The sequence below is a fragment of the Sapajus apella genome, unplaced genomic scaffold (genome assembly GCF_009761245.1).
Source record: "Sapajus apella isolate SASKATOON/1434 unplaced genomic scaffold, GSC_monkey_1.0 scaffold10, whole genome shotgun sequence".
Taxonomy (NCBI): domain Eukaryota; kingdom Metazoa; phylum Chordata; class Mammalia; order Primates; family Cebidae; genus Sapajus; species Sapajus apella.
In genome coordinates, this window is record NW_022436950.1 from 24773037 (window position 1) to 24796244 (window position 23208).

General features: G+C 37.2%; 1 protein-coding gene across 3 annotated transcripts in view; it reads left to right on the forward strand.

Annotated features, from left to right (window-relative positions):
* Window positions 1–9592, forward strand: part of BARD1 (BRCA1 associated RING domain 1) — an 87508-nt gene extending 77916 nt beyond the window's left edge. For all 3 annotated transcript variants that reach the window (XM_032278312.1, XM_032278310.1, XM_032278311.1), the window contains 2 exons: window positions 3910–4007; window positions 5402–9592. In XM_032278312.1, the coding sequence (XP_032134203.1) occupies window positions 3910–4007; window positions 5402–5734 (431 nt within the window). In that variant the 3' untranslated portion in view covers window positions 5735–9592. The remainder of the gene's footprint in view (window positions 1–3909; window positions 4008–5401) is intronic.
* The last annotated feature ends 13616 nt before the right edge of the window (window positions 9593–23208 follow it).

Sequence of the window (23208 nt, forward strand, 5' to 3'; positions counted from 1 at the left end):
TAATGACAATTTATAAGAGGAAAATTCTGTATGATAGTATTTACAGGTGTAAAAGAAACTCATATACAATCAGATAAATTCTACTCAGGTTCAATTTCTACCCAGGGAAGTAACAGCGGAACAACTTACTCCATATTTTCTTAATGATACTCTGCTTTCTCTTTTCATATTTAATATTGCCATTTTATGTTTATTTAATATAAGAACTATAAATGACTAAAACTCTAGCTGTGTATTATTTCCTGCTTTATCAGTATTTTTGAATACTTCACTAATACATGTAAATCATTAATACTTCCAGAATTTTTGACTTTTTTTCTAATATTTAAGATATATTGGTCCTCCATTATTTTTAGAAACAACTTTGCATTCAAACATTTTTATTCAAAAAGCCTTTTAACATTTGAAATAAATGTGAAATATAAAAATATTTAATTAACTTTCTGACAGTCAAATATGCTCCCGCATTTGTTGTTCTTTGAAAGGTTAGCCATTTTAAATTGGAAAAGAGAGAAAAACTGAATCTCAAAAATGAATCCTCTCATGTTTGTCTGTGTGTAGCTATTAACCTTTGTTCTTTAACTGACTTTGTAACAGAAATTTACCTAATATGAAGTTCTTAGAATTTCTGGATAGGAGTAAGGAGTTTTCCTTGCTATTATGTATAACATGAGATTATCTCATTGCCATCCTTAGTATCTTTAAAACATGTATGTAATTTCAAATGTGCTTGAAAAATTAAATTTGATAATGAATTGCTTGTTGATAGAGGAAAAGAAAGCAATAAAATTTTATTTAAAATTAAGCAGTCTGAGATAGAGCATTGTAATTTTAATGAAAGTTCAGGGTTAGATTATTGAAACAAAGTGACAGTAAACAGCAGGAATTTTCTTCTTTGGGAAGAGAGTATGGCCTCTTTTGTACATAAGAGGTGTTTAATACAGTTTGAGCATTCTTAATCTAAAAATCCAGAATGCTCTAAAATACTAGCCAGCACGACACACATGGCCTCACATGATGACTCACAGTCTAAACACAGACAAAACTTTGTTTTATGCACAAACTTATTACAGAGAATGTATAAAATTTTATCTGTATAAAGCGTATATGAAACATAAATGAACTTCCTCTTTAGACTTGGGTCTTGTTGCCAAGATATACCTCCTTATATATGTGCAAATATTCCAAAATCCAAAAAACAGTTGAATTTTAAAACACTTCTGGTTCCAAGCATTTCAGATGTTGGCCTGTAAATATAATATAGGAAGATCACCAAAGTGGGAGTCTGTTGCTTTAGAAAGGGGTTCACTTACGCTTTGCTGTTAGTGATCTTAGTAAGTCACTTCATAGTTTTGCACCTGACTTTGCAAATCTATAAAACAAGAAAGTAGGACTAGCTTTTAAGGGCCTTTTCTACCTCAAGTAATTTGATGCTAGATATTTTTAAAAATTAAGTTTCAAGATTAGAATAAAAACGTTTTATAAACAGGGCTCAAACACTTTTTTTTTCCTCAGAAAGTACCAGTTTTTTCAGTTATGTCACTTACAACAAATTCTGTAGATTGACTCCTTTAAACAGATAGAGTTTTGTTATTGTGTCAGTTTGGAGTAATAATGAAGAAAATTTAAAACTGGTTATGCTATAAAGTGTCAGTCTAAAGTGGACTGTCACTCACTCTTGGAAAATATTGCATTTTGTTTATCTTCTCCAGTATAAGTTTTTGCTCTCAAGATAATCATTATAGGTCAAGAGACATTTTATACTCCTACACAAATGAATCTATGTTTATATCAGATGCAATCCCAAGACATTTCTGTGTAGCAGATTAACTGTTGGTGCTTGGCCACACTTCAGTTAAGAAAGGAACCCCGAAGCTGGCCACCATGGCTCACACCTGTAATCCCAGCACTTTGGGAGATCGAGGCGAGCGGATAACGAGGTCAGGAGGTCGAGACCATGCTGGCCAACATGGCGAAACCTTTCTCTACTAAAAATACGAAAATTAGCCAGGTGTGGTGGCACGCACATGTAGTCCCAGCTACTTGGGAGGCTGAGGCAAAGGAATTGCTTGAACCTGGGAGGCAGAGGTTGCTGTCAGTTGAGTTCGTGCCACTGCACCCCAGCTTGGTGATAGAGCAAGACTGTCTCCAGAAAAAAGGCGGAACCCTTTTCCAGGCATATGCATAGTTTACACGCCAAGTAGTGGGTTCCACTCCTGTATTGGACTCATTCTACTGTTGAAATAGTAGGAATCAGCTGCACAGAATTTTATCACTAGCATTTTTCAAGAGGTATCCAGAACACTGTAGTATATTTCCAACATATATGTCTAATCCTCAATCTATAGTATATGTTTACAGAGCCATATATTTTTTTTCTGGTTTTAAGCCATTAGATACCAAGTGATAACAGGATATAACAGTTTGATATTCAAAATTATGTGTAACACTCTGAACTCTTACAGGTGCTGTATAATTTTTTTTATTGGTGTGGATATAGGCTATTAATGCTGTGTCCTTAGTGAATTTAAAAAAAAAACTCTTTTCCTTTGTGTTAACAACACTAAACAGTGAAGGAGAGACCTGAGTTATTGTTCCCACTTTGCCAGTACCCTCTGCTATAAAACTCCTGTTCTATGGGAGAGTATATGAAATTCTGAAGAATGCATAAGTGAATAATTATGGTTCCTACCTCAGTGATAAAATGAGGTATTGAGCAAAACAGTCTCAAAGACAAATAAAAAAAATTGTATGTAGGATTTGTTTTTGTAATGACAATTCATTATAGTATCTAGTTTCTAGAACGCTTCTTGCATTTTATCCACAGAAGCCCTGTGAAAAACATTGTTTTCATTTTTTATTTCCATAGGCAAGGAAGCTTCCAGAACAAGTATTTGGTATAGCCAAGTCCTTCCACTCCAAATCTCAAATTTAGTTTAGTTATGTGACATCAGAACAGAAGCATGATAAATATATATCCATGCCACCAATGCCCTTGGTTGATGGTGACAGGCAATATCCAAGATGTCGTCTCTAGCTGAAGCTGACCATGTCCTGCCTTTTATGATGGGTTCTGGGCATCCTGAGGATTCATTTCATTTCTAGAACCTAACGAGACAATTGGTACTGGCTGCCAGCCAATGGCCCTACTTCGGGCTTCCCCACCCAGGTGCCAGGCAGTGGAATGACTCTAAACATGCCAGGCTGAGCTGTCTCTATTGCTCTTGCTTTTTAACCTAAAGCTGTGAACAGACTTAAGCCATCAAAAGAATGCTTTTTTTCCTGCAAAGCCCAGCCAAATCATCTCTAGACTGGCGACCTCAATTGTGTACCTGTCACATGCCAAACATATCCCAGGCTCTGCTTGTGTATTTTAGCAAGTGCTGTTGAGCCCCTGTTGTGTGGCTAGCTGAGCTACATGCACATTCCCTGATGTCAAATCACTTACAGTTTAACAGATGATTAGACATATAACTGCCAAAATGAGCAGTGCAGATCAGTGTAGATGCTAAGTGCCCAGTTGAGGTTCTTGTGGGCAGGACTGCATGATGGACTTTTTTATTCACCTTAATTTTAGATAATTGCTATGAGTGAAAATGTAGACTTTTTTGTGTTTGAAATAGTATCCTGGCTTACGTTTTTCAGAAAGGAAATTAAAATTACAGTTAGTGTTTAGTACTAACTTATTGTTTAATCCTCCAAAGAATTTTTAAAATCATCTGTTTATATGGAAAACCAGTTTTATTATGTTTTATTTTGGGATAAAGTAAGGTTTCTGTTTGTATTTTAGAATACTACCTAAAAACTACCATGAAGAAGAAAAACCACTTAGATAAATTGCTTAATTTTAATGAGAGAAATAATGCTCACTTGATAAATATTTTGCTTTAATTCTTGTGTTTTTGTCAGGGGTAAAAGCATGTCTACAAAGAAAAGTATGTGAACAGGAAGAAAAGTACGAAATTCCTGAAGGTCCACAGAGAAGCAGGCTCAACAGAGAACAGCTGGTATTTTTCTTTTAATACAACTTTCCTTGTTCTTATTATGACATACTATTATTATCACCATCAGGAAAAACTTCTGCCCTTTCAACAACTGCAGGTGACTGATTAAAATTTTAATTGTGCTTATTTCAAGCACTTGATTCTGAAAGATGATCACGATGAGCAATAAAATCCAGAAGGTAATAATTTCATACTGTTAATGGATTTTTGGCATCTTGAACATTCCCATAAACCTTTCAGAATCTGAGGCAAATCTCAGATACAGGAAGTAGCTTGAAAGAAGACTTACAGCTGCTGCTCGGATTTAGTTACCATATGTCTTTATGATCACATATTGCAGTGTTAATGGATAATATTGCATTATCCTGTTGATAGAGATAAGAATATTAGAAATGACAGACAATTTCCATAGAAGGGAATTATGAAACTTTTTTATTTCCAAAGAGCACACAGAAGTATGTTTCATAGCTAACTGGACCTCTAGCTTCACTACAATAATCTGTTGTGCCCTGTGAATACATTTCTGGAACCATGGAGGGCACACTCCCATCGTGGCTGCCCTGAATACCTTAGGTTGGTAATATGTAGGGATGAATGTGGATGGGCAGAATTGGATAAAGGTTCATGGAAAAGATGTTACTCTTGTAATTTAATTACATTTAGCCTGGTGTATCTGAAGCCTGTTTCAAATAAGCTAGGAATTTTGGGGGCTTTAAGTCCCACCAGATAAGCATAAACATCCTGATGAAAAAAGTTTGAAGAACAGTTTTGTTTTTTTTCTTTATACCAAGCACATCTAAAATTTTAGAAGAGTGAAAAGGAACTGAGATAGGCACTGAATCTTTGGGAAGAACTTATAAATAGGAAGCCCTTGTTGCCTAAGTATTTTTCTTGATCCAGTTAGTACGCTTGAAATATAGCTTATCCCAATACCTCATTAAGTAGCTTCATAGCTGCTCGTAATTATTACAGATTGAGCATCCCTAATCCAATATCCAAAATGCTCCAAAATCCAAAACTTTTTGAGCTTTGACATGATGCCACAAGTGGAAAATTCCACACCCTTCATGTGACAGGTCACAGTCGGAACACAGTCAAAATTTTGTTGCATGCACAAAATTATTGAAAATAATGTATAAAATTACCTCAGGCTTTGTGCATAAGGTATACATGAAACATAAATGAATTTTGTGTTTAGGCTTTATACATTCTTAAGATATCTCATGTATATGCAAATTTTTCAAAATCCAAAACTTTCTGGATCTGAAATGTTTCTGGTCCAAATGTTTCAGGTAAGGGATACTCAAATCTGTATTTTTATTTTCCTCATTCATATGCATTGTTTTTAAATACTGTATTTTGATCTGCCTTTAACAAATGTTTTCTCATTATTTCAGTTGCCAAAGCTGTTTGATGGATGCTACTTCTATTTGGGGGGAACCTTCAAACACCATCCAAAGGACAACCTTATTAAGCTCGTCACTGCAGGTGGGGGCCAGATCCTCAGTAGAAGGCCCAAGCCAGACAGTGACGTGACTCAGACCATAAATACAGTCGCATACCATGCCAGACCTGATTCTGATCAGCGCTTCTGCACCCAGTATATCATTTATGAGAATTTGTCTAATTATCACCCAGAGAGGGTTCGTCAGGGCAAAGTGTGGATGGCTCCTTCAAGCTGGTTTATAGACTGTGTGATGTCCTTTGAGTTGCTTCCTCTTGACAGCTGAATATTATAACAGATGAACATTTCAAATTCAACTTGCACGGTTTGTGAGAACCCTGTCGTTGTACTGTTTTTAATTGTTCACATTTTTACAAATAAGGAGAGTCATTCATATTTATCTTTGAATAAAAAAAAAAGTCAAATGTCAGATTAGGAATTCACTTTGTGTTTACCATTTAGATGCTGGAATTGCTTTTAAGGATTTTTCTTTTTAAAATTGGTGTGTTTTTTGATTCATCATGTCTTTCTATTCAGATTATTGAGTATCAAAGATTAATGAGAGGACACTAGACTCATGGTTAAATAGACAAGTGATATCATTACTTACTAAAATCTATACCTGCCACCAGTGAAAAAGCTTGCCTTTTTTTTTAGTAAACAGAGAATATTATCAAATAATTTATTTTGTTGAAAAGAGAGTATCTGATCTTAAATGTGCCACCAGTGTTAAATTCTCCTATCTGCAGTTGTCTTTATCCTATTTTGTGTTTTCTTTTTTCCTTTATAATTTAATTTGTGGTCTGTTTCTACACTTTTTCCTTGTTTTTTATCCTGTATATTCACCAGGAAATCATGATTTTATTCTTAACATTTTTTTTTTGGTGGGAAAAATCAATACTGAGTTCATGGTACATATTTTCATTCTGTACATTTGCTTATAACTGTCAATTTATAACTCTGTCTACTACATATGTGTATATACTTAGAACATTTTAACAAATTTTAGTATCAGTTTTTAGAAGGTCTGACTAGTCTAGCAAATTGTCAGTCCAACATCATTACTTTAAGAAGCAGTCTTATTCTGGTAGACCTTGTTGGTACTTCTAAAATAATTTTGAAGGTCTTAAATTCTTCCTTTGTAAAGTTTTTTTTAAAGTTTTTAGGTTGGCCTGGAAGCAGAAGTTGGTGATTACTTGATTTAGAATAGATTTTTTCCAGATCATACAAAAGGAGGGGTAGGGCTTACTAATATCAAATAGGCAAAGCCTCAGTGAGTGGGCAGGATACCCCTGAGAATGGCCAGACTGGGAGAGGTTACTCTGCTTTGGGTGCTCTCATTCGCAAATTGACAAGGATACATTAGATTATTTCAAAACATTTTTTTAAGAAACAGAATTCTTTAATAATTCCTTCCTAGACATTGGATATACTTAAACAATTAAAGGCTTGGGGAAGGAGACACTGAGAGACCTTCCAGTTTGGTCCCTCATGAGCAGAAGAAAACAGATTGATAACTACTGAAATAGAATATCCCTAGTTTTAAAACACTGAGAATCTCTGAAGTTCATCAGCATCTTAAGATGTAATTACTTGAAAGTTTGAGATTCTGTTTATCATTTGAAAATATATTTTGCTTTAATTCTTTCTTTGACATGTTGTTTTTTCATATCAAGAAATACATTGTGTGAACAAAATAGCCTTTTGACCCTGACCTTGCTGGATGAATTAGCTCTGAAACGCTCTCTGTAACAAGTAATGTGTTTGTCCCACATTTCATTCTGATGGAGAATGATGAACACCATAGCACCAAACAAAAATCCGAGGGGTTAGATAATGTCTGGATTAAATAATTTAAGACTCTCTGGGATTTTGGTTGTCATTTTTTATTTAGAACTGACTTCAAGTTACTTTCTATTGTCTCATAGGTCACATTTGAGACAGGTTTGTGTCTGTTCCATGCATCTGAATTCCTGTTGGTAAAGACACCTTTGAGGTCTCCTGCTCAGTTTTCTTCATTCGTTATCTTGGTTTATCACCCCTCCCTCCTTTTTTCCCCTGACTTATTAAGCAGTTTCATCTTTGCTTTCTTTAAATATTTATTTTGACAGCAGTTAGTTTGTGTTACGCTCTTGAAACTTGTGATTGTATTTTCTCTGTAGAAATATATGTAATTATTTTTATTTTTCAATCACAGATTCAAGCTTCCTTTTTATTTACCATAAATCACTAAAGTTATTTATGTTTTCATATATCTGTGTCTTGTATAAAATTGGCTTATTCTGTGCTGTTGAAGAATGAGGCTCAACATGACTTGTGAGGAAATCTATCAACTAACAAAAGCTTATCTTTTTGAACATAGCACTTTTTAATTTTGAATAAAAATATTTCTGATATGTACTAGAGACTTTACTACATTAAGTTATTCCAAATACAGTATAACCTTGATAGTTTGGAATCGTCATTAAGAACATCAGTTACACAGTGATTCCTTTGTGGCTCTATAAAAGTGAGAGGTTGGTAGCTTTTCCACATTCTCACGGCTGTTTTCTAGTTCTACTTGGATTTGTAGCTGTTTCCCTTTTTCCTGACAGCTGCCACTTTGTAGCTATTTTTCTTTCTCTGCTAATACTTGACCATATCTAACTTTTTTTGCTTTTGCTGAAAAATGGAAACCAGATGGGAAGTATGTTAGAGTTTTGACTGAAATAAGGTTAAATGAGCAGTGTGTGAGGGTTTTCACTGATTTCACCTAGGAGGTAGTTTAGCTACTTGAATTTTAATAAATAGAATTTTTCAATTATTTCATCTGTCTCAATTTCTTTTTTCTTTTTTTGCACCTGCTTTGTGAATTTAATAAGTGACCTCTGCCTAGAGGATTATATTTGGGGAGGTTTGATGTTTCCTGTGGAAAAAAGACAATTCACGGGTGGGAGTGGGGCTGCATTGACTGTCACTGCTTCCTTGGGTTAATTGCATTCTAAAGTTCATGGACGTCATGACAGTCTCACAACTGTCTATTCTGTTTCCTACCCTGCACATATTAAAATGGCAGGAACGAATGCTTGTTTTATTTAATAACTAACAACCACCATTTTCTTTGAAGATATATTGAGCTACAAATTGTAAACTCAGTGTATGTCTTTATAAGTCAACCCTTTGCAAAGATGTACACATCAAACTACCTAAATAAATGAATAAATAAATAAACAACTACTGAGAAGTTGTCTTCAGTTAAGAGCTCTAATTTTTTTTTAGTCAACTAATAAGGCTTATGCCTCCCTAATTAAACTGCAGACATTCTTATGAATTAGGGATTGTTGATTATTTGTGTAGCTTTCTAAGGCATGAGGTGCATTTTCTGATACCTGTTCTATTAGAATGGGGATGTGAGAGAAGTGGGAAAAGCATGTTCTTTAGGCTTAAAGGGTTAATAACTAAGTCTCCAGCCCCGAGGAGGGTCCTGCACAGGCTTTGAAGTTAGACCTGGGTTTGTTAACCATCTAACCTGTGTCATTGGTGATAAAGGTGGGGAATACTGTTCATTTCACCTGGGTGTAAAGATGTGTGAAAGTGTTAAACACACTGTATACATTCACAACTCACCTTCCAGGACCTCTGAGCAAACTCATGAATACGTGGCTGATGGTAGCACAGCCTGTGTCAGTCCTGAGTGTCCTGGCTCTTGTGTCCCATGCATATCTACAGCTGGGTGTCCTCCCGTCTTAACTTACCTGGTTTTAGCCTGAACAACAACCAGAGCCAGGCCCTAGTTTCTTATTTCTCACCATCCTATCTGCACTGGTAAAGTTTGCCCATCTATGTAGCCTCTCCTGTTCATTTCACTAAAATATTCGCTTTCACCTCCTCAGTTACTTACTGTAGATACCAAGATTGCTTAGGCCTCCACACATAAGTGGTACACCTTGGACAGCACTGTAAAACTTCTATTACATTATAAACCCTTATATTACAATATAAACACTTCTGCCACCATGGCTTGCGGCCTAAATGTTCGTCTTTTCTGCCTTAGTTTGTGAGACCCAGATTTTCATTAATACCACAAGTTTGTCAAAACCTTGCCCCATTTTCCTCCTGCGTAAAATAATGTAACCTAAAAATAAAGGTCTTTTTCAGAATCTTACTAATGTAAATGTTTGAGGCTTTTTTGTTTTTGAGACGGAGTCTTGCTCTGTCGCCAGGCTGGAGTGCAGTGGCACGATCTCAGCTCACTGCAGCCTCCACCTCCCGGGCTCAAGTGACTCTCCTGCCTCAGTCTCCCGAGTAGGTGGGACTACCGGTGCGCACCACCACGCCCGGCTAGTGTTTTGTATTTTAGTAGAGACAGGGTTTCGCCATGTTAGCCAGGATGGTCTCGATTTCCTGACTTCGTGATCCACCCACCTCAGCCTCCCACAGTGCTGGGATTACAAGTGTGAGCCACCGTGCCCGGCCATGTTTGAGTTTTTAAACAAATCTGTTTACAAAATTATTACATCGTTACTACAGAAATACAAAAAGAACATCTGCAGGATCCAAAAGCACAAGGAGGAAAACAGTCACAAAATCCAGGGACCATTAAGCTTACCAACCATTTTGTGTAGCCTGCCTAGTGTTAAAAGTACATTGAATGCTGTTGACAGGGACACGAGCTTTCGTTCTCCACATCCTCACCACTTCCCTCTTACCTCTTATGTGTTTTCAGTTGGGCCTTGGAAACATTGATTTAATCCACAACTCGGGAAAAGCAACTATTAACATTCTTGTCTTTTTTCTTTCCCCAAAAAGAAAAAAAGACAAGAATGTTATTCTCAACAAATCACCACTAAAGAACTTACACATGTAACCAAATACCACCTGGTAACATGAGTAAGTTTTTTGGTGGTGACTTGTGAGATTTTGGTGCACCCATCACTGAGCAGTGTACCCTGCACCATGTTTGTGGTCTTTATCCCTTGCCCCCGACCCCACTCTTTCTCCCAAGTCCCCAAAGTCCATTGTTTTATTCTTATGGCTTTGCATCTTCCTAGTTTAGCTTCCAGATATCAATGAGAACATACCATGTTTGGTTTTCCATTCCTGAGTTACTTCACTTAGAATAATAGGGTTTGTTTTCTGGTTCCTTCTCACGTGGGTTGGCACTGTCAGAGGAAAGATCTATGGCCGAAGGCTGTTCAGATTTTTTTGTCCCACGGGGTATTCCCTTGATGTAGTACGCTCCATCTTTTCCTGTGGATGTGGCTTCCTGTGAGCCGAACTGCAGAGATTATTGTCTCTCTTCTGGGTCTAGTCACCCAGTGAGTCAACCTGGCTCCAGGTTGATACTGGGGGTTGTCTGCACAGAGACCTGTGATGTGAACCGTCTATGGGTCTCTCCTTGGGCAAGTCTTGCTGCTGCTGGAGATAGGGGTGAGATTCCCAGGTCACCGGGAATTGTGTACTTAGGAGGATTATGGCTGCCTCTCCTGAGTCATGCAGGTTGTCAGGGAAGTGGGGGAAAGCCGGCAGTCACAGGCCTCACCCAGCTCCCACGCAAATCAAAAGGCTGCTTTCACTCCCACTGTGCCTCCTCACCACCAGCTCTGAGTCTCTGTTTCCAGACGGAGGGCTAGAGGGGCTTGAAAATCTGCATGAGGCTGCTTGCCTCCCAGCTGGGAACGAAGAGGGCTTGGTTCTATCCCCGCCTTTGGAGTCTGCGCACCAGATCTGTGCCCTACCCTGAGGTCCGGCCAGGAGGCTTCTCACCCTGTTCAAATTGTTACAGCGTTCCGCTAGAGAGTTCCCTCTCCCTGTGGCGTTTTAGCCCCTGCTTCTCTGGGTGCCCTTGGGATGGATCCCTGCGGTGCCAGGCAGGAATGAGCTGCGAGGGCACCCAACGAGCTCCCAGGCTTTTTCTGCTGCATTCTCTACCCCTGTATTTCACTTGGCTCTCCAGATTGACTCAGCTCCAGGTAAAGTCAGAAACTTCTCCCACAAACAGACCTTCAGCGTCTCCGGTGGGGGTGTGTGTTCCGGAGAGGAGAGTCTCCCTTTCCCACTTCTGCAGTTGGGGCTCTGAAAATACTTGAGGGGACCCTCGGGTCCTGCAGGAGCAGTTCACTGCCTTCAGTGGGTCTTCTCAGGATTGCTGGTTTGTTTGCAGTCAATCTGGAGGTAAAATTCATGACGTGAGCCTCTGCACGCTGCTCTCTCCAGAGCTGCATCCTAGCCCCGCCTCCCATCCGCCATGATGATCCAAGAATCTGTTTTTCTTTTTAATGAAATAGGAATCTGAATCTTTTTTTTTTTTCCTATTTAAGCACACATATATAGCTTTTATGACTAAGGCACAAAGCCCTGTGAATGCTTTTATTTCCCATGGTTTGCCATGTAATTAAGTGTTCTTATGCATAATTTCAGAAAGTATAGTACCCTACCAACACGATGTATCATGATTTATTTAACTGAATCCCTGGTATTTAATATTTGGGTTGTTTCTATTATAGAAACAACTATTAATATTATTATTTATTATTATTATTTTGAGATGGAGTTTCGCTCTGTCACCCAGCCTGGAGTGCAGTGGTACAACCTCCGCTAACTGTAGCCTCTGCCTCCCGGGTTCAAACAATTCTGCTTCAGCCTCCCAAGTAGTTGGGACTACAGGCGTGGGCCACCACACCCAGCTAATTTTTGTATTTTTAGTAGAGATGGGGTTTCACCATGTTGGCCAAGACGGTCTTGAATATTATCTTTATAATAAATTTGGAGTAGGAGGGGCAGAGTTTCTTTAAAAGGTCAAGCTAACTCAATATCCATGGCTACCATCTCTGCAGAATGCAGTGTATAAGCCTACACCTTTAAATTGCCTTCACTGATTGCTGTGATTTTCATGAGTTGCTGAAACTTTATCTGTGAGATTAAAAACACCTTATGGGTTAAAAACTAACCATAAAATGAAAAGAGAGAAACAATCTTTCTTTTGGTAGAGACCTTAGAGATTATCTTGCTTGTGAGAAGTTCTTTGGTTAAGATAAGGAAACTGGCCCAGAGAACTCTAGTGATTTGCCCAACATCATTCTGCTCAGTAGTGGCAGGGCCGACATCAAATCCCTGTGTTCTTTATGCCATGCTACCCCCTGGAACACCTGTGTCTTTAAGGCTATTAAAGCATTTGCTATTATGCTTTAATAGAGCCTTTAAACTGATATCTACTTGAATGAACTTACTGGACTGGCCTAGGACAACCAGAAGGGAAGACTGTCTGTCCCACACTTGAGGCAACCCCACCGCGACCTCAGCAGACATTACTAATCACTGTACTTTGGTTCTGAGACTGCAAAGGATCTTGAAATCTTTCTCAATTCTTGTTTCAGACAGCCACAACTAATTGGTCAAATTGGTTTATCAGCTGTAATACCATTTCTAAACCAAGCCATGCTTAAAACTCAGGTAATTTTTAAGTGTATGTGTGTGTTGCTTTCCTCTGCAGCAGACTAGAAGTACGTAATATTCCAGTCAATGATATTCCAGTCAATGACTGTGGCTCAGAACAAGTGATTTTCAACTAACAGGGAGGCCATGCTCTCCTAGTCGAGCGTAAAAACAAACCAAAAAACACCATCAAAGGGTAAGAGAAAGAGGGTGGAAAGAAGGAATATGGTTCAAAAAAATTTCTGTAGATGATTTTTATGCCTGCACTTCTCACAGTTTCAAGTCACTACTACTTTAGTACCATTTATTGCTGGAATTTACTTCTGACATCATCACGCCATTCAGAAATTGTGTTTTTGATTTAAGCACCCATTGTGATGAGAGAAGTATGTATGTGTGTGTATGTGTGTTCGACCAACTGTAAATACGTATTATGTATGCAATGTGTCTGATTACCCATCACACACATTTCTAAAGCTAAGGTATATGGAATTTGCTGTAGAATATGATAGTGTACCTTAAAGTCATTACCATCCTCTTTGTAATAATTCTTTCCTTTTTTCTATGAGTGCTAAAATTTTGATATCTGGTGGTAAATTCAGATTAATTTTCTGGGCTGTGGAACTAAGGATTAACACAACATTTATATTAAAAGAAAATTCATACATTCTGAAAAATAAATGAAGTCTGTTGAGTTTTTTTGTTTGTTTCTTTGTTTGTTTTTCTTAGATAGGGTCTTGGTGTCGGCCAGGCTAGAGTGCAGTGGCATGATCACAGCTCACTACAGCCTCCAACTCCTAGTCTCAAGCAATCCTCCTGCTTCAGCTTCCCAAGTAACTGGGACCATAGGTGCATGCCACTATGCTGAACTAATTTTTTGTATTTTTTGCAGAGATGGGATCTCATGTGTTGCCCAGACTAGCCTCAAACTCTTGACCTCAAGCAACCCTTCCATCTCAGCCTCACAAAGTGTTGGGATTGCAAGTGCAAGCCACTGGGCCTGGCCAAGATTAATTTTTCTACTGACCTTTCTTTTGCAGATATGTGACAGAAAGCACAAAGATTAGGCATTTGACTTTTTCTGTAAGAATCCTCTTACTTAAAGTGCTATGCAAAGATTCACTTGCAGTGATACATATGCATTTTATCATTTTCCTTTTAAAAAATATAGATCTGGTTTTACATTTTAAGAGGTTGTGGAAGAATCTGATACTAATTTACCCAGTAATTTGTATTACGTTGATTCATTGACTCTGAGGACCTACTGGGTATCAGATTGTGTTGCTCACCTGGAGGAATGAAGGTGAATAAGACATAGCCCCAGTCCTCAATGGGCTTACTACATTCTAGTAGAAGAGCCAAACAAATAAACAGATAGATAATTTCACAGGTATTGTTTTCGGCAAGGCAGGCCCCTATTTTCCTGTCCAAGAGAATCATCATGTTGGAGACCTGCTTGCTGGTGGGTATTGCTCTGTTTCAGCGAAGTCTATCTTGCTATACATGACTCACTTGTTAAAAGAACCAAATCGGTGTCTGCACTGGATATAATCAGGTATTTTTTGGCAAGGTAGCTAGGATCTACCTTAGGATCAGATGAGTTAATATTCACCATATATAGTAAACATTGTTTGATTCCTTTTGAGTGGTACTTCTAGTCTTTTGCAGAAGAGGATGGCATTTTATCAATATTTTATTAGTGTTTTTTTTTAATTAGGAATTCGAGTCAGAAATAGAAAATGCAGTTTACTGAAAGGACGAATGGGAAATGAGTTTTTTGCCATTGTATTTAATTTGCACATTTAATCTGAAGATAATTTAAACAGTTGCTAAATCTATCCAGATTTATCTCATCTACCTTTCTAAAAATAGGCATCTTTTTAATATTCATGCTGGTTTTCTATGAAGTCAGATGTAGTCATTAGAGGTTTTTTTTTTTTTTTAATGTCAGAGAGGTTTTTAAAATGGATTATTGGCATTTAAAATATTGTTAATTTGTAGCAAAGTAATTTGTGCACGTAGTTTAAAAAGTCAAATATTGCCAAAAGATTTAGACTAAAATGCATGGCTTCTCTACCTCTCTCAACTATTGCCCAGAAACCATCACTTTGTACTCCTATAGCAGTTTATTTTGGTATTTAGCCTTCTACTTAGTAAGTATGTCTGTACTGCATTTTCTTGATTCATCCATTTTAGGCATCTATTGATTCACTGTTGGGATAGATGATTTTGGCACTCAGGTTCCTTCTGTCTCCTCCCCGTCTTCCTAGTAGGTAATTTAAATCTCTTTCCAAGGTTTTCACCATAAAGAGTATGGAAATATTCATTGCTCTTCCAAGTTATTTGCAATAATTGCATTTTTGTAAACCTTGTTTTTCTTAATTTTTATTAGTTTTTAAAATTTGTCTAAATTTTTGAACTGATATCTAAATCATCCATGACTTTGATATTTCTAAAAAGTCTCACAATACAACTTTTTCTCCAAGACAAACCTATTCAGGTAGTAGATCAATAGTTGCATTTTTTTTCCTGGAAATACTCCCCCTGGCACCCCCATGCTTTCTCCCTCCCATCTGGACTGGCTGCCAGTGAGATCTGCCACCTCACCTTCATCCTGGGACTCCCCTTCTTTCCCAATTCCTGGGAACCCCATTGCTTTTCTTCTCTATTGGATTCTCTGTTTTCTGCTTTACATCTGTATTTTGATGGAGTGTATCAGTTGGTTTGTAAGAAAGAATACAATCAATAAATATTTTATCTGGAAAAGGTTTTCATTTGGCCATCACACCTGACTGTTTGGCTTGGCAATTGTTTTCCCTTAGTGGAGTTTTAAGGGGATGAATTAGCTTCTTCCTTATTGTCTAGGTTCCCAATGCTGGCACTTGTGTTTGACCTTACCCCCACCTAAGTCATTTTCACTCATCATGTGTTGTATTGAGGGTTACATCGGGTTTCTCATTGTGTTGTTTTACTGCGGTTTTCAAGCAGAGAAAGGGACAGTCAATGGGACCAACACCTTTAGCACCCATACCCATTCTTCTGAAAACCAGAAACTCTGACTATATATATATATATATATATATATATATATATATATATATATTGGATTGTAATGCAATGGTGCATTGGATTACATTTGCCATTTGGAAATAATTGGCATAGACTTGTTTAAAATGGTGCAACCTGGCCCTTTGAAAGGAGTAGTTGATAAAATAAGGCAACTTAGTCGTTTGGGGCTTGGGACAACTTGCAAACAAAGCTTAGTAAGCATTTTCCTTTCCGAATGAGATGTGGGCCCTTGAATGATCACTGTAAATGACTAGTCATCCCTTCGCCAAAAGACTACTGATTAATCCATAGTACTCTATACCAAAAACAAACAAACAAACAAAAAAAAACAAAAACTGTACATTCATACTTAATCTTCTTAGCAGCAAGCCTTTCTAATGTTTCCTGGCTAGGCACTCTCCTTTTGGTAATGCTATAGAGATGTATAAAAATCCTATTATTATAACCCAAAAGTAAATGCAATATTCATAGGAGATCTGCTAAAATGCAAATGTGAACCATGTAGGTGTAGAGGAGGTGATGAGAATTTTTCAAAAGGCAGAAGAAGAATATACTTTTAAAAGATATGTTAATTATGACACAAAAATACAAGGCAAAAATCAATGATTACCAATTAAACATTTGGGAGGAGCGAATATCAAGTAGAAACCCAACCAATTTTCTATAACCATAGTTGAAAGAGGAAGAAAGAACAAACAAATGGAAGTATATATAATAATTGCTTTAAGTCTTTTTATGTTCCACTATAATTTCTTAAGAATTGACAGGTAAGCAATTTTGCTTCACTGAAAGATAAGCTTGTGGTTTTGTGGTTTTTTTCATCTGTAAGAAAATACAGCCATCCGATTTTCATTGTATCTGTACATTGTGGGAATTAGGATCAATAAACCATTTAGCTTTCTTTGGGTAGTAAATAATTTATAGAAATATTATACTCCAGTCGTTACCTCTGGGGAATATTTTAAATATTATATAATAATATTTGAAGGTAAAAATTCATATAACAAAAAAGAGGAATTTAAGAGTTTGCCGTTCTCCATGGGATCATGCCTACTACAATCTTCAGCATGTGCTTAGTGTCAGGAAAGAGTGAATTAAAATCTTGTCCTGAACCATTTCCTTCTCCTGTTTTGAAGCTTTTCCAAAGTTTTGTTTCTTTATAAATCTTTTGCATTTGTAGGTGATCATCGGGATGACTAAAGATAACAGCCTGCTTCAGTTGTCTTCTTGTTTTAAGTACTACATCACATGTAAGCTAAAAGGCTACAGAACTGGAGCTCAAAGTATTTTCCCCCCTTGATTATTAGATTTTCCTTTTTCTCCGTCTTAAATTTGGATGTTTTCTTGCCAGTTTTGTCACTGGATATATTTTTAATAATACCTTCCCTCAGAGAAGGGTTTCTGCCTTCAACCCTGTCTTAACATCTTGAACAGAAGGCTGATCACACTGTCTTTGACTTCCCATTATTATTTTTCTGCTGCTACTGGACTTCCATTCACCCCATACCACCATTCCCCCGTCTTGCTATGTATTTTTACCCCTTGCTGACCCTTCAATGGCATTCAGTCTTAAAAACTCTGAGCTTAGATACTCTCTGGTTATTTTCTAGCTTTGTCATCTCAGAGGAAAAAAATGTTCCGCAGAATTCTTGGAAACACCTATTTTATAAGCCATCAGAAGTTCACCCACTTCAATGAATACAACATGCCTTTTTTTTTTTCATTTGCCCTTTACATTATTAGCTTGCTTTCTTTCTCTCTTCTCCCCTTCTTGCCCCCAGAATTTGTCTTTTATGTCAACATTCAGTCACTGTAGCTATCAAAAAGTTATGAAAATTTTTATTTCCAGTTACTGTTGAAAGTCAATGGCCCTTTGGCTTTTATGAGTAAAGCAACTGTACTCTAATTTGTATAAACTCCTTGAAGCTAGCACTGTATAGTAATCATAGAGAGCAGCGAGTGCTTTCTTGTTGCCTGCCTAGTATAATCATACACGGTTTTCATTCTTTTATATGTATTAAATAATTCTCACAACAGTCTTCATTTTCTCGGCACTGTTTCTTCCCCGTTTTAAAGATGAGAAAACAGGCTCTGAGAGTTTAAGTAACTAAACTCTCAGGGTTAATACAGGTAGTCCTCATCTTGCTGAGAGTTGAGCCTAGTTTCTCTGACTCACAAGCCCAAACTATTGACTACCACTTTATCCTTCCACAACAATTTTGAACGTAGATGTGGCTAGGAAAGAGTCTGGCACAAAGAATCAGCCCCCGATCTCCCTGAAGCAACATCTAATGAGAACTAACTGTGAAAGGCGATGTCGGAGCCACACACCATCATGTTTAATACTGGGCTAACTTTGTTAGAAAAATTAGCTTGCATGATTGTGACAAGCAACTTCATATCTGATACTCAGCCTCCTCGTCTGTAAAATGGGGAAAGTGATATCTCTAAGGGCTGTGAAGATGAAATGGAAACCTATAAAGTGCTTGGCATAAAAAGAGCAGTAAATACTTGGTCTATCTCAGATCAATCACATGGATCTGAAAAGTCAGCAGCCTGAAGCAGGTAGGAGGTTGTTTTTCTCTTCTGTAGCATGAAGTCTAGAGGCTAGGGCAGTGGCTTCCATTTTCTATCTTGTATCATTGTTATATTGTGTCCACAAAAACTCTGACCATCACATACCCATTTGAGACTGAAAGAGAGGAGGACAAAAGAGCCCACCAGCTCTGTCAGCCACACCCAAAAACTACTTCCTATATCTTATTGGCTAGAAAGGCACATGATCACTAACAACAAAGTGTGGACTCCAACAACAAGAAATGTAAACATTAGTGGGAAAGAAGGGGCCTGTGTGTGTGTGTGTGTGTGTGTGTGTGTGTGTGTGTACATATGGTGATTATATGTGTGTATTATATACCGAAGGAGCAGCAGAAAGAACAAACACAAAATGAGGAGAAAAGAGAAGGGCCTACCACCAGTAGCAATCCTACGCAGCTAATAAAGGCTGGAGGGAGAATGAGATGTTCCTGCTACATACATTAGAATATGTTTAAGACAGGGAAATATGAGCTAGGCCCTTTCAAAAGAATGACATGCAGATATATAAAAGAAGGTCACATTCAGGTCTTAAGAAGTTACCTTAATTGGTTAGACAGAGTGATAACAAAGCCTCTCTATTGGGCTTGGACTCCAAAGAGATTAATTACCTGCCCCCTTACCCTTTGTTCTTGGCCAACCTTCTCATAAATAAGTGCAGTCCAGACAATAATTTGGATTTTTTTTTTCTCAATCTCAACAGTGCTTTTCCACTCCTAAAGGAAAAGCAAACCAAAACTACAGAGCATTCATTTAATAGAAAAGTGGCCGATCGAATCATTTCTTTAGAAGAGAAGAGTTAGTCTATGGTGATGTGATGGGCTGACATAGTTGGCTGGTAGTGTGGGAGCCATCACAAGGACTCCATTTGTCATCAGCCCTCTGCACACTGGAGTGACCCTTTCACTTCACAGGCCTCCTTAACCCTGAGTTGATCCAGTGAATTACTTCGCATTTGACCTGCAAATAGTTGATTTCATTAACCTTATTGATCTGCAGTGGAAAATAAAGACTTTCAATGCTCAGAATCCGTTGTTCAAACCAAGTATATAATCACAGGTTAACTTAAGCTTGAATGCATGTTTGGAGTGCATTTAGATACATAGCATTTTGGTGTCATTTTGTTTGACAAAGTTGAACTCATGTGAGGACATATACAAATACAGTTACTCTAAGGTTGAAATAAAACAAGAAAATGGCAACTCTGAGAACAAGGTAATTTGTTTTTAATGATACCGACTTTCATTCAGAAAATCCAGCTGCCAATATTTAGTAGGTAAGATAATAAACAACATATAAATTGAATTTTTAATAACTGCATAAAGACCGGGCGCAGTGGCTCACAACTGTAATCCCAGAACTTTGGGAGGCTGTGGCGGGCCGATCACCTGAGGTTGGGAGTTAGAGACAAGCCTGACCAACATGGAGAAACCCCATCTCTACCAAAAATACAAAATTAGCCAGACGTGGTGGTACATGCCTATAATCCCAGCTACTCGGGAGGCTGAGGCAGGAGAACCGCTTGAACCCAGGAGGCAGAGGTTTCTGTGAGCCAAAATTTTGCCACTCCACTCCAGCGTGGGCAACAAAAGCAAAACTCCATCTCAAAAAAAACCACAAAAAAACAACTGTATAATTATATAATTAATGGATTTAAAAAAAGAATCTTCAGGAGTTCTGATAGGAGACGAATGAAACAGAAATACAGCCATGAAAGATACTGTCCAGGTTCACTGCTAATAGTAGATATCTTAAAATGTTGGTGGATAGACTGGATGAAAAAGATAACTATATTTTCCCTCATCTGCTTTAAAATATGAAAGTAATGTGATTTTAATATGCCTGAATTTAAGAGGGGAGAATGACCTGTATTCAGTGAGGTTTCTTGCGGTTTTTTTGTTTGTTTGTTTTTTGTTTTTTGCCTCTGTGCCTCTGGTCTGACAAAATTCATTTTTGCCATTTCACAAGATAGGCCATTTCAGAGAAGATTCTTGCTTATTAAGTTAAATGTACTAGTGACAAAAGAATGTAGAAAGGAGGCAAAAATTTGTTCTCTCCAGTGCAAAAGGAACATTAAAAAATTTAGAGAACTATTTAAATGCTGGATTGCTTTTCAATTGTACCAAAAGTTGTCCATCTTGGAGGTACCACCCTGAATGTGCCTGATCTTGTCTGAATTGTACCAAAAGTTCCTAAGTACGCCTTTAATGTTGCAGGTTTAAGAGTCGCTATTGCCCTTGAAGCAAGATAGGCATTTGTGTCCTGCAGTTAACAGTTGAGCCAGTTTCACTATGGCATTGATTGAGTTTGCTGGCTTCAGCTGCTGGGTCTTTGCCATTATAAAGATAAGATCTGATGCAATCATACAGAGACTCCTGATATTTATGTAGATGTATTTTCTCTGGCTGAAGAATCCGACTTTACCTAATTTCAAATCACTGTTAGGCATGATTGGGCCGGTACAATGTTTCTCAATTTCTTGGAGACTTGCTGCGTATTACTGTCACATAAAAGTCAAGGATTTATTAAATTAAATCTCTATCTCCTGATAATGAGATCTGTGACTGCCACTCATATCAGAGCACACTCCTACATTTATGACTTGAGATGTCAAGCATTTTTGTCTCTATCAGGATAAATTCAAGTATTTCTGAAACAGGATTCAACTATAACATTTTGCCAAATATTTATGTTTATTCTATACATTAAGAACATAACATTGGAAACTTAAAAAAAAAAAAAAAGATTTCCTTTTGCCTTGTATTTCGTTGCCAACAATGGTGACTCTGCAATACGAATTTAGTCAGCGATATTTTTGATTCATGAAGCAGAACAGCAAGTATTTTGCTCTTCCGTAGTAATATTGGTTCTGCAGGGGAGACAGTAGTAAAATATTTATTTTTCTGAGTAAACTAAGCAGACATGAATCAGAAGACACATGGGAAGGGAATAAATGTTCTTCTGAGACAGTTTTGCAAAGGCTCTTTTTGACAATAACCACACTTTATATCTCTGTCCTTTACAATATTCTGTAATTTCTAATACACCATAAAATAAATTTATACTTTCCTTTTAAAGACAGTAGTTGTCAGTTCTGCTATCAATCCCTCAAGTGAAAGTATATTGTGTGATCTGAAGCAGAGTGATATAGCAGCAAGTTCATTAGCAGCAGGTTTTGGAAGTTCTGGATTGAGTCCCCACTGGGTCATTTACTGTCAACTTGGACAAGGCTTTTCAGAGTTTCATATACTTGACTTATATTACAAAAATAATCTTTAACCATCCTATGGGGTTACTTTGAGCATCAAATAAAATAATGCCTGTATAAATTGTTAGGTCCTCCATGGATACATAGGATTATAATTTAGTATATTTTTGACATCAAACTATCCATTATTCAGAGCTTATTCTACTTAAGGAAAAAAAAAAAAACTGATGAATGTACCTGACCAAAGCGAACAGTTTTTGGCTGCCATGATAAACAGGGAGAGTTTTTGCCATAAAATAAAGCTGACATCTTAGAGATGAGTAGCATCTTCAGACACTCCCTAGTTCCAAGATACAGATTTGCAATAATTTTAATATTACTGTCAGAACATTTACAGCCTATTAAATTGTCAAATATTTTAACACTTTTTAATAGATACATAACAAATATACATATTTCTGGGGTTCATGTGATATTTTGATAAATGTACACAATGTATTTTGTAATGTATGATTGAATCAGAGGTATTTAAGATATTCAGTCCTCAAATATGTTATCATTTCTTTGTGTTGGAAACATTTAAAATCTTATCTTCTAGCTATTTTGAAATATACAATACATTATTATTAACTATATATCACCCTACCGTGCTATCAAACACTGGAATTTATTTCTTTTATTTAATTGTATATTTGTACTCATAAACCAACCTCTCTTTATGCCCCACCTCACTTCCCAGCGCCTGGTAATATAACCATTGTTCTACTCTACATCTGTGAGTTTCACTTTTTTTAGCTCTCACATGTGAGAACATGTGATATTTGTCTCTCTGTGCCTGGATTATTTCACTTAACGTAACAACCTCCAGTTTCATCTGTGCTGCTGAAAATGACAATATTTCATTCTTGTTTGTGGCTGAATAGTATTCCATTGTGTATATAAACCACATGTTCTTTGTCCATTCTTCCATTGATGGACACTTTGGTTGGTTCCATATCTTGGCTATTATAGGAATAGTGCTGCAATATACATGGAGGTTCAGGTATCCTTTGATATCCTGATTTCCTTTTGTTTGGATAAATACACAGTAGTGGGATTGCTAGATCATATGGTAGTACCATTTTTAGCTTATAGAGAAAACTCCATGCTGTTTTCCATAATGGCAGTAATAATTTACATCCCCATGAACAGTATATAAGAGTTCCTTTTTCTCTGCATCTTCACCAGCATTTGTTATTTTGATAACAGCCATTCTAACTGGGGTGAGATGATATCTCAATGTGGTTTTGATTTGTTTCCCTGATCAGCAATGTTGAACATTTTTCCACCTATCTATTGGCCATTAGTATGCCTTCTTTTGGAAAATGTCTATTTAGATCCTTTGCATAGTTTTCAGTGGGATTAGTCGAGTTTTTGCTGTTGAGTTGTTTGAGTTCCTGGTATATTTTGGATACTAAGTCCTTATCAGATAAATA